The 12,510-nt window shown below is 43.7% G+C and overlaps 1 protein-coding gene across 1 annotated transcript in view; it reads right to left on the bottom strand.

Moving 5' to 3' along the window:
* Nucleotides 1-1,344: 1,344 nt before the first annotated feature.
* The window catches only part of SPATA18 (spermatogenesis associated 18), a 37,009-nt gene continuing 25,843 nt past the window's right edge, over nucleotides 1,345-12,510 (bottom strand). Inside the window, exons 9-13 of the mRNA XM_037134798.2 lie at nucleotides 12,029-12,204; nucleotides 8,172-8,295; nucleotides 6,330-6,413; nucleotides 3,898-3,943; nucleotides 1,345-3,635 (exon numbers count right to left, since the gene is read on the bottom strand). Of these exons, the coding sequence (XP_036990693.1) occupies nucleotides 3,628-3,635; nucleotides 3,898-3,943; nucleotides 6,330-6,413; nucleotides 8,172-8,295; nucleotides 12,029-12,204 (438 nt within the window). The 3' untranslated portion in view covers nucleotides 1,345-3,627. The remainder of the gene's footprint in view (nucleotides 3,636-3,897; nucleotides 3,944-6,329; nucleotides 6,414-8,171; nucleotides 8,296-12,028; nucleotides 12,205-12,510) is intronic.

Raw genomic sequence — 12,510 nt, 5'->3', positions numbered from 1 at the left:
CAACGTGTGAAATTGTCCCATCCTCACATTTAAAAACATTTGTCCTGCTTCACTTTCAAGGCCCCTGTGGCCTCCCTGTACCACAGACAGCAAGCTCCGCCGGGCTGGCATTACAATGGCGTGCACCGAAAGTCACCCTCACAGTTCCTGGGCTCCCATGTGAATGGCCTAATGTCGCTTTAATACGAGTTTCTTACAAGCTCCACTTCACTTTACCCTTAAGTGTGGATATGATGCCATTCAAAATCATCCTACTAAAAAATCTTTCAGTCAACCCAAACCGTAGAGAATGCTATGGGCAGCGATCTGCCTTGTGAAGCACTTGCAGGGCGCCTGAGAGTGAGTGAGAGCGGCCTGCACAGGTCCCGTCACTTAGGAATGCAGACGGAAGTACGGCTGTGGTAACGAGAGGTGTCGGAATTGATCTTGTGAGTTTCTCCTGCCCATACTCACTTCATTATTAATGACCTAGGATCACAGGCTCAGCAGATATTTGTTAAAAGACTGAGTGACTCACCCACGATCACACGACTGAGTCACACTGACTTGAGTTCTCTGTGCAGCTCACCACGCTTCCATTATCGCCTGGCATAACTTCCTTCTGGGGGAGGTATTTGCCCCCTCCTTCACATTAGTGTATCTCAATTCTTTTGGTGACATGCAACATTTTCTGTTTTAAATATGCTGTATGGCTCCATTTTTCCCTTCTCCCATCATGCCCTGCTTTCTGAGGAATGCACCCACTCTGACACCAAGCTCTGTCTGAGCGGGAGCCCCGACCCCCACTGTCTCCCTGGGGCGTGCGCGGCGCCTGGCACACGGGAGGGCGCTTGCTAAAGGAATATTCCCGAGTGATACATGAATAAACCAACCACCCACCCAACCAACTAACCACTAAGCCAAAGAACTGATGCCGCAGGCCATAGAGGAACAAAAGAAAACAGGACAGAATGTTATTTTGAATTAAAAGGCCACGGGAGAAGCCTGCATTGGATGAATGGGTTCCTTCCTTATAGTGCTGGAGACATGTGGACCTGTTTGGAAAAGCAACTGAAATAATTCAGTGGAAGCTCCATGAAAGCGGGACAGTACGCTTCAGAGAGCGCATCCTGGCCATGAACAATGAACTGTGAGCAACACAAACTAAAGCTAGCAATGAGGCTACGACAGGGAACTGTGGGAGTCACAGGGTCGGCCCAGACGGGCCCAGCTTGGTATCTGCCCAGGGAATTCCTGGCCCTGCTTCAGGCCTCACAGAATGGAGACACTGCTGAACGCGGGGATCTGGAAGGAGAGCATTTGCTTACAAAGAACCTACGGAGACAGAGCACTCGTTTTCTCAATTTTATTATTCGATATTAAACCAATAATACAGAAGCTCTTATTATGAAGTGAGAACTTTCCATTCTTCAAAGTCACTGAGGTTAAGGCGCATCCCCAGGTGGAGCGAGTACAAGTCAGCCTCCTTCGGTTTGCGGACTCTTTCCGAAAGTTACTCTAGAGCACTCCCCACTCCCTGTTGTGGTTACAGTTCAAATCGGAGACTTGAGACATAGCTCATGGCCAGACAGGATGCAGAGCAAATAAACTGTTATAGGTGACCTTTTTCCAAACCAGGCCATGCGTTTTCATATTCAAATAAAAAAACCCTCATATTTTAGCATTCTCTTGACTTAGTGAGACTTTAGAAATGACCTTTTAACATAAAGCGCAAAGTAATTGCTGCATGGTTTTAATATACAATGACTATTCCAGGGACGCATTTACCGCGTATATCAGGGCCCAGTGGTAAGGTGTGGGTTCAAAACTTTACCAAGAGCTGCCCACCATTTCAGGAAATAACCCCCCTGACAACACTGTGAGTGATGTCACCAACACAACACACTGATCTGCCTTTGTCGTGACTGACTGCACACAGGTGAAAGCATCTGATGACTTGATTTCATCTTCTAGGATGGCTAGACCCAAGCTTTTTTTTATCAAAATGCATTTTATTTTATTAAACAGTGACTTCCTTTTTTTCTGCTTTATATTACAGTAAGGGTACTCTTACCCATTCTTTGAAAGGGTATATGTACTATAAATCATATGCATTTCGAATTTCATTTCAGAAGAGCCAGAATCAAATGCCTGTTTAAGGAGGGGTGCTGACTCCGGGAGGACCACTGATCTCACCCAGCCTTCTCTCTCTACCATGAACAAAGTCTCAGAGAGGCGAAGTCATTAGCTACAGGCCACAGAGCAAGCTAAGCACCAAACTGAGACTGGGGTTACCTGGGCACCCCGTTCTCCTGACAGCGCACTGCATTGCCTCAGAGTGGTAACTACGTAAATAGCACAGGGTTGGGAAAACTGACCTCACACTTCAGAGTGACTTGGCGACCATTAGACCCGAGGGGCAGGGACGGAAGCGCTCTCTCCCTTGTCTCTAGGGACAAGATGTTTTAGAGAAATTCGGGGGGCTCTCACCTAGAAAGCCTCCAGTGCTGGCTTTGGCACAGAGCTGCTGCAAACTGAGCCGTGGCCACTCAGAGTTTCTCTCTAAAAGGCACATGGTGAAAGCAGTCCTTTGTAAGGACCTAAGCGGTGCTTAGGTTTAAGGCCAGCTTCAAAGTTTTTTTTTTAAAAAAAAAAAGCAGAAAGACTACTACTTATCTTGAGAAAGCCACGTTCCATTATTATCTTGAACTTACAAGAGTACTTCACAGTGAGGAAATTAAGGAATATGCGCTCAACTTAAACATCAATAAATGGCGTCCCTAGTTTTAGGCCTTGAGTTTAGGTATTTTTATGCAGATGCCGTTCATAGGAGGCTCAAATTTGTAAATGAGCAGGTGGAATAGGTAAAAGGGCAAATCCCAGGTGACTTTTATACGTAACGTGTACATTGACACTGTATGGAACATCCCCAAGAGATAAACACAAGGTAATGAGCATTTATCTCAACACTGGCTTCCATCCAAATCACTGCTCCGCATTTATGAAGAGAATTCTCCCACCTCAGTAGCTTCAACACACAGCACTCAGCTGACCCACCTGGGTGCTTGAAGGAGGAAAACAGAAGCAAGCCAATGACCTAGTCTCTTAAATCATTATCATCTCTATTTAGCCTGACGTCGCTATCACTGCTACAAATTCCCCAACCTGAGATTAGCACTGTCTTCCGCACCACAAGAGCAAATTAAAACAGCCAATAGCATTTTCAAGTTAAAGCTGATACCATCAATTATAATGTTTACAATCAATTTGTGAACTAAAATTTCTCCTCTTGCCTTTCGGACTCAGCATGGTCAAGGTTTTCCACTGCTGTTCACGCAGTTGCCCTCACAGGGCCTAACCCTTGGCTGATGGACTCTGCTTCGAACGCATGTGATCCTAAACACCTAGGCAATGGCTGCTATCGAATTCATGGAATTGGTATCTATAAAGTAAAATAAAATACAATATATCTGAAGTTACAAATGCATTAAGCCAAAGCATTTAACTCTCTGTGTGGAGTGGTACACAGAGTTGCCTTTTCACATTATCTTAAGCGAGGCGAGAGGCAGATGCAGCAGGCAGGTGGGCTGGGAGGTGGCTGTCGGGCTGTCACAAGTGTGCGGAGACAGAGGAGCCTGTCTGGTGGCTTTAAAACCCTAGGGAGGAGAAAATGAAACCAGTTCATTATTATGGTCATGTTCTCAAGGGTTTCTGTTGATAGGACCCAAATGAAACAGGGCGCTCAATCCGGGTTTACGCCAATAAAACCTCTCCACTGCAGGCTCCTCCCAGGTCACCCATGGGGCTTATTCAGAAACCACCTGCCCAGAAGCGAAAGGTGTCAGAAAGGAACATTTAAAATAAATTAATTAACTAAAACAAAACAGAAAATCATTCCATCTACACCGCCGCACTTACTTGGCAATCCACATCTTATCGGGGAAGGGCTCCGACTCCGAGGCAGCTGGAAAACAGTCAAGGAGAGTGAGGGTCACACAGCAGACAGACCTCAGTGAGTGAACCCTTCTGACCTTTTCCCCCTGACACGCCAACTACTCAGTTGCTCTGAGACACTTCAGGACCACGATTTCCCCCACTAAGGCTGAGCACTGAGCTTCCTTGTTTACTTCCCGAAGTAAACAGGCACCTGATTTAGTTTAAATTATATCATCAATTAAAAGCTGGGCTCGGTGTCCCAGTTTTTTGTTGCTTTTTGTTTTTGCTGTTAATGGTTACTAAATACTTAGCTCTGACACTCAGTGGCCATACTGCATTCAAAGCTTTCCAGAAAAGGATTATTATTAACTAATTAAAGCTCAAACGGTCAAACACTATCCAGCAGAGCCTTTATATGAATTATCTCGTGTGTCCAAAACACCACCCGATTAAGGAAAGTCACAAGGCAGCCAGAAAAAAAAATCGTTTTTCAAATCTCGCCTTTGCTCTCACTAAGCAAAAGTCACCACCTGTTGCGGTTCCGAAATAAAGGACCGCCAGTGGCAATCTTGCTCCACGCCCCCAAACACGGAGGCTCAGCGCGCACGAAGGTGGAGCCTGGCTGGAGCCACGCCCTCGGACAAGCCAAGGACCAGACTGACCAAACGTGTCCGGATCTTACTTTGCAGTCTACCAGTCTGGCTGTAAGGAAAGGATGGTGGAAAGGGACAGAACTTTGGCAAAACTTTCACCTTTGAGGAGGTGTTTTATTCTCCTCTGAAGTTTAAATTGCTTTGTTCTCCCTGGACAGGTGGCAGGAAGGAGAAAGGAGGTGGGCCAAACACGGACAGGAGCTTGTTAACAAGGGGCGGCGCCCACGCACGCCTTCCTCCAGGGCGTGGCCGGAGGGGCCGCTGCCGAGGATGTCAGCAGAGAAGGGGTCTAATTTGCGCCTTCCTCTGATGTACCACTTCCTCTTAGTCTGAGGAGTGCTGTGGCTCTGCCAGCATAAAACTCAAGATTTCCTTTCTGTTCATCAGGTTGCTAAATGCACTGTCCTTCTGCTTGTACTGACTGTAAATACTTAGTCCTGAACAAGGACAATTAAGTTACATTAAAATCTCCAAAAGCAAAAGAACTGCGTTGGACTCATGCCTTTTCCATTCTCAAGCCATTTCCTTCATCTGGACTTTTTCTCCCCAACTCTCATGCTCACTGAGACTCTGCCAGATCCAGTCCCAGCTCCCCCATGCGTCCCCTTCTCACCACCAGACCCAGAAGGCATCTCACCTCCTCTGATAATGCTAGTATTTTCTGCCTCTTTTAGGAACCTAATCATACACCACATTCAATTACTTTGTTTAAATCATACTGATCTACCTATGCTGAAACCCACTCAGGGAAGAGAACAGGTTTTAGTTACTTTGTGTCCCATCTTCCCACCCCCGCACTCTAGTGTCCATCAGATACAGAATACGGAATCAGATAGGACGTTACCAGATGTATCGCAGTGGGTGGACTAACACTAGATGCTCACTGAACTGAGAGAGGTGGGTCTTATCACTGCAGGGGTTTTCGTGTTTGTTTTGCTGGGGTGGGGGGTGGTCAGGTAGAAGTTTGGCTCTAGAGCTGCTTCGCTAGAGATAATTTTGGAGAAGTGGACTGTTACCAGATGTGTTTCTCCCTCTCCACCACTCTCTCTAAAACACTATTGTAACATTTTTTGCTTGAAGGAACGGCACATTGTTAGCCTGTCTGGTGTCCACATGTCTCAGTCCAGCCCTGCATTCAAAAGGCATTGACTAAATATTACTTGTTGAATAAATCAACAATGGTGAACCATAACAGTGTTTTTCATTTTCAGAGATATTACTATTATTTTTTCTTTGACAGAAGTATTAATAATCCTCCTAAGAACTGATATGAAAAGAGACTAATCTTATTCTTCTTAAAGTTAGGAGGAAAATTAATACCTGCAATGCCTTTTATACAGCATTGAAATCCAGATCATTTGAGCAATTTCTCCAAAGCATCCAGAAAGTTCTGGAGAGAGTGGGGCCTGTGCTGAGCCCAGCGGACCAAGGTGCCCCACTTTTTGTTCGAGGCACCTAGCAGCCCAGTAACTGATATCTAGTAGCCCATTTTCTTTCAAAGACAAAAATAAAACTATGAAATAAGTCTATTAATCTTTTAACTAATTCAGAAAAAAACTACCTCTACTTCTTTCTAGATGACCAATTCCTTCGTCCAAGTATACCAAATCAGTTTGTGGTCATTACAACAGGTTCTATTTCCACCCCTTACAGTCACCCCCACAAAAGAGGTGACTTCTAACCACCCCTTTTACAGGCTACTGTTGACTTTTAACATGTCAATCGTAGGATGATGTTGTATAAAAATGATTAGATGTGTACCGTGCTTAAACCAATATGGCTACGAGGGTAGATGGGACTTAAACTCCGGCTTCGACATCGGCTTACCGGTCGCACTGAATTCCACTAAAGTGAGAGAGACAGAAAAATAGGTAAAAGCTCACACACACTACCATGACTTAAAACAGCATGCATATCCCACACATAGAGGGGTTTGGTTGACCTGACTGCACTTGTCTGTCACTGGTCATCAGCCAGAGGGACACTCCTTTCATGTACCATAGTTGCCCAATATGTGACAATGACTTTATGCTATTTCTCAGATAAAATCCCATCACACTGAGCTTTGGGATATTCACACTCTTGGTGTTAGTAAAACTTTGTTTTGATGCCTAGATTGTTATAAATTACATTGAGTTTGCAAGTGTTGGAGAAAGTAAGCTTCCTGTGGGCAGGGATTTGAGTCCGTTCTGTTCACTGCTGAACCTCCCGCCCCTGCAGTTATTTAACTGCAGAATAATTGTTGAATGAAATGAATTGAGTAACTGAGTGAATCACCATTGCTGCCCACCACACCTTTAAATTAATGAGTAAGAAGAAAACTATATTCACTGTAGAGATTTCACTAGTATTGTAAAAATCCTTGTTAAAAATTTCATTTCATTCAACCCTTTCCTTTTCCAAGTTCTTCCTCTTAGGATATATTCTTATTTGGTATTAGGAGTTTCAGTTTGGGTAGCTGTTAGTGATATGCTTGATGGGAGAGAAGGAAATTAGAAGGCTATTGCTATTTGGTGTAGAACATAATAGTGGCTGTTTCTACAATAAGAGTTTCCTAATGAAGAGTAACTCCTGTAGGGCCAAGAAGCATGTGTTAGGAGCTCATTCACTCTACAGCATGTGTGTTTCTCAGACCAACACACCCCAGTTCCTATGGGCTCAACTCTCATTGCACAAAGTATGTTATTGAGATACTATTAGCTAAAGTGGGCTACTTAAGTTGCAATAACTCTTGTCTTAAGTTCTTTCAAGATACATGACTTCCCTTCTCCCCTATATGGGTGAAAAGCTGCGTGAAGCACATCCTCTATGCTCCAGCCCAGAGCGCAGGAACAGAAACCTTGCCGATGGTGGCTTTGATGGTGACTTTGATGGGGACCGAGGAGCTTCACTTCATGATTTACTTAACTCTTTCTAGGAAGGGCAGGGTACAAACTTTGTAATGTTCACTCTAAAGAATGTCCGAGTGCTCATGGCCACCAGCTCCTGTACCCAGTCCCCACAACAAAACACACACACACTCAGACACTTGCATATCTAAGACCATTTTGAAGGTTGCCCAATTGTTCCACATATTCAAAATATTCTACAACCAATGTACACAGGAAGAACCTCCCAATGATTGGCTCCCCACCTCCTCTGCCCTCTTTGCCTCTACCCCTCCCCTCTCTACACATCATACTAAGGAGAGAAAAACTGGTCACATTCATTGCTTCCCCAAATGGAGAATTGATCGTAAAAATTTGGTAAAATATTTCCTCAACGTTAATCACTTTTAAATGCTTAGAGTTATAGAGGGCCTCCCATAAGGTGAGGTCAATGGGTTTTACCCTTACAATAGCTTAATATTATCAGATAGGGGAAGTAGGTAGGACTAGTTTTATCTTATAAGATAAAGCAACAGACATAGAAATTACTGCCAGGAAATTATGAAGAATGATGGACAAATCAAACAAAAGAATCTGTCCTTTCCTCTCCTTTGTATGAAATCTTATCAAGCAACTCTTTAAGAACTTCTTTTATAGAATCTCTGGGTTTATAAATGTTCTCGAACTTGTGAATCAAACACTTGGGATGAATTGTCACTATGCAAGGCCACCGTACAAAAGCCCCTCTCCTGGTGACAGCTTCTCCCTTCATAATGACAATGTCGTTCTCCATGAGGGCAGGCCACACATGATAGAAGACCAAGGGAGCACTGAAATCGGAGTCGTAGCTGCGGCGGTACCTGTGTCAAACACACAAAGGCAGGAGAAAGAGAAGTTAAGCAATTATGTAGCACACCTGGGGGGAGCACCAGTGTACATTTCCATTGTGATTGCACTCAGATCGACATAAATGCGGGTCCTCATTCTGTTATTAAAGAGATGGTTGTGGTCTCTTGCAATAGGAACCAGCGATAACAAGGACCTGCATGGACTCACTGAGAACAAGTCATATAAGACAAACCTTGGTCTCCTCTGGACTATGCAATTTGCAATTCAGGGAAATACTAGAGACCATGTGAAGTCCCATGGCTCCCTATAAGATTTCTCATGCTATCTTTGTGGACAAAATATAGGTGGATGGTTAACTGAAGTTGGTGGGTTGGAAACAGGTTCGATGATCATATCTAAAAAGAGGTGCTTAAGGGGTCGATGAGAACATAAATGAAGGGCAAAGGGCTGTCTGCCCATGCAGTGATGGACCGACAAAGTCATCCATGATTCACATGGACTGCAGAAAAATTGTTTAATGCTGGGGAGTGGGTCAGGAAAAAAACCAGATGACAGTATCAAAAAATAGCTCAACGGGCCAGAAAAATAAGCTGAATCTAGTAAGACAGCATGTGATGTGGCTGCCTAGCAGGTCCTGCAACTGAATTTAAAAAGCATTTCACTACACAGACAGAGGTAGTAAATGGCTTAATCACAGCCAAAGTAAAAATAAAACAGATTTCAGTTGAACTCAGAATGAATGAACAGTGTTTTATGCCTGGAAAAACATAAAATTAGCTGAATTAATAGAGAATAAGAATGGAAAGGGTGTCAGTCCCTCTAGACTGGTCAGTTCAGACCAGGCAACCACTTTAGGTGTCGCCTTGGGAAGAACGCACTCACAAGAGCATGGAGCACAGGCCAAGGAAACAGTTCTGTTTGTCGAGAAGTCTCAACACCCCCCACTGCACATGGAAAGAATCTGAAGGCATGAGGCCAGAAGAAGGAGCATTGGATTAATTGCTTTTAAATGTGTGAAAGGCTGACAAAGTGAAGGAGGAGGAGGAGAATAATAATAATAATTAGACTTGTGCTGTGAAGCCCTCAGAGGTGGGACCAAACCCAGTCATTACTAGGAACTCGTTTCCACGCCACAGCCACACAGAAGTACAGTGCACGGCAGGCCCCGAGAGGCTGCGCCTTCCCTCTGATCACAGGCATGTGAGCGGGGGGGCCCGCGAGAGGGTCTGCGAAGTGTGCAGATCCCACAAACCCGAGCGGACGAGTGTTGGAGTGGGACCCTATGTCCTCTAAAGGGAAAGGGAATTTTTAAAAAGAAGATACAGATACGTCCTATAAGAGAACCAAAAAGGCCCCACTACAGTGCTGTGTTCTAATATTCAGCTCTCCCTTGAGTAGAGGTACACTGGGAGGGGTGATCTGAAAGAAACTAGAAGTAAGGCAATGGCAAGGAAATGTGACAGACTATGAGGCAACCAGAGACACCACTGTACTGTGATTTTCATAAGCCAAAGAGAGATGTGTGGTCTCCATCATTCACAAGCTTGTAGGAGTATGGGGCTGCCACGTCCTCGTGGCTCTGCAGCCTGAAAGAAGACCAGAGCTAATGTTTCCTGAGCATACACCAGGTGCCAGGCAGTGTCCTGAAGCACTCTATCTGCATGATCTCAACAAACCTCTACAGGCCTGGGAGGGAGGGGTTATTATTTCCCCCATTTGACAGAGAAGAAACTAAGGAATGCAAAAATTTAAGTAACATGCCCAGATCGTTCAGCTAATTCGTGGTGGAGCCAGGACTGGGACCCAGGCAGCTCAACACCAGAGCCTCTGTCCTTACCCACCGGGCCTCCTCCCAGATAACCTCCAGCTAGAGCATAAGACCTCATAAAGTGTCAGCAAAGTGTTCTAAATTAATTTCATTTCTTCTGATTTATAAGGGAAACATTTACCATGTGACACTTGGCAGAAGTCTAATGGTCCTAGATAAAAGGTCACTTTGAAATCTTGGTGTGCACAAAGAACACTCAGGCACTTCTTAAATTACAGATTCCCCAGACCTACTAAATTAAATACCATTGAATGCAATCCAGGAACCTGCATTTTCAGTAAATATCTTGAGCAATTCTGATGCAGGGAATCTATACACCACGCGTTGAGAAATCTGGCCTAAATAATGTAGTAAAAACCAATAAAACAACAACAAAAAACACCCTCAATCCGACTTTTAAATGGGCAGAGAATCTGAATAGACATTTTTCCAAAGAAGACATCCAGATGGCCAATGGGTACATTAAAAGATACAAATCAAAACCCCAATGAGATATCACCTCATACATATTAGAATGACTACTACCAAAAAGACAAGAAATAAGTTTCAGTGAGGAGGTAAACACTTGTGCACTGTGGGTGGGAACGTGAATTGGTGCACCACTGTGGAAAACAGTGTGGAGCTTCCTCAAAAACCATTAAAAACAGAACTAGCACATGATCCAGCAATTCCACTTCTGGGTACTTACCTAAAGAAAACAAAAACACAAATTCAAAAAAGATGTATGCACCCTTATGTGCATTGCAGCATTATTTACAACAGCCAAGATATGTAAACAACCTAAGTGTCTGTGGATAAAGATGTGAGATTTTATATATGTGATGACATATTACTCAGCCATAAAAAAGAATGAGCCCTGGCTGGTGTAGCTCAGTGGACTGAGCATGGGCCTGCGAACTAAGGGATCGCGGTTTGATTCCCAGTCAGGGCACATGCCCAGGTTGCAGGCCAGTTCCCAGCAGGGAACACATGAGAGGCAACCATACATTGATATTACTCTCCCTTTCTCCTTCTCTTCCCCTCTAAGGACAAATGAATAAAATCTTTAAAAAAAAAAGAGTAAAATCTTGCCATTTGCAACAACATGGCTGGACCTTAAGGGCATTATACTAAGAGATATAAAACAAAGAACAACAAATACTATATAACCCAAATACTTACTTGTATATAATACAAATACTTACTTGTATGCAGAATCTAAAAAACAAACACACAAACAAAAACCAAGCTCATAAATTTAAAAAAAAAACAGACTGGTAGTTGCCAGAGGCATTCGGGGTGAGCGAAATGGGTTAAGGAGGTCTTAAAAGACACAAACTTTCAAATCTAAAATAAGTCAGGAGATTTAATGTACAGCATGGTGATTATAGTTAATAATACTGAGTTGCATATTTGAAAGTTGCTAAAAGAGTAGATCTTTAAAGTTCTCAGCACAAGAAAAAAATTCTGTAGCCATGCATGGTGACAGATGTTAACTAGATGTATTGTGGTAAGCATTTTGCAATATGCACAAATATAGCATCATTATGTTGTACACCTGAAGCTAATATAAAGTTATATGTCAACTATACCTCAGTATAAAGTCTTTAAACAATAAAAAGTAACACGTATTTGTATTTATGTAGCACCTTTCTTTCACAATGTTCCAGAAAGCTTTCAGGGACTTATTAGTTCTCCCCAATATCAATATGATCTATGAAAACCATATTGTCCCCTCTGAATCACATTTGACTGGGAAGGAAAGGACCCCAGGAGAGGGCCCTCTCCTATAGTGACAGAGAAGGACATGGCAGGACCTGGAACTCAGGTAGTCTCTGTCGATTTCCTTACCCAGAGTTCTTTTCCCTAAATTGTTCCCAGGAAATAGAGACAAGATCACATTTACATCCCTTAGCTTCTGCCCCTATGTCTCTTACTTGGAATCATTAAAAACTTCTCCATCGGCCCCAAACGCAATGTCTAGGGGTGGCTCTAACGTCTGCATCGCAAAGGCAATGCAGCATATCTCCTGGATGAAGTTACTGAGGAGGCAAAAGTCCACTTCCGGAGGGAACGAAATCTTGGGGTTGACGTTCATGGCTCGGATTACGTCCTGAAAAACAAAAAGATGGCATCGCCTTGTTACCAACCTGGGACCTGAAACTCTGACAACCCTAAGAACGTTAGGACGGATGGAGGGGGTAAAGAAAACAGGAGTGAAGACAGTTAAACTAGAGAGGGAGTTCACAGGGGGAAGCTCAGTAATCGGGAGGGAGGAGCGATGGCAGAGCGCAAATCACATACTGAAGGCCAAAGTCTCAAAAAAATTACAGAAAAAAACCCTAAGTAGCTTTTATTTATTCTTTCCTTTTTTCCCTAAACCCTGGGCAAGTTCTATGATGCACCAACACAGAACTCT

Source organism: Artibeus jamaicensis, unplaced genomic scaffold (genome assembly GCF_021234435.1).
Source record: "Artibeus jamaicensis isolate MK-2021 breed Jamaican fruit bat unplaced genomic scaffold, CSHL_Jam_final contig_889, whole genome shotgun sequence".
Taxonomy (NCBI): domain Eukaryota; kingdom Metazoa; phylum Chordata; class Mammalia; order Chiroptera; family Phyllostomidae; genus Artibeus; species Artibeus jamaicensis.
This window is presented reverse-complemented; position numbering and strand designations above follow the sequence as displayed.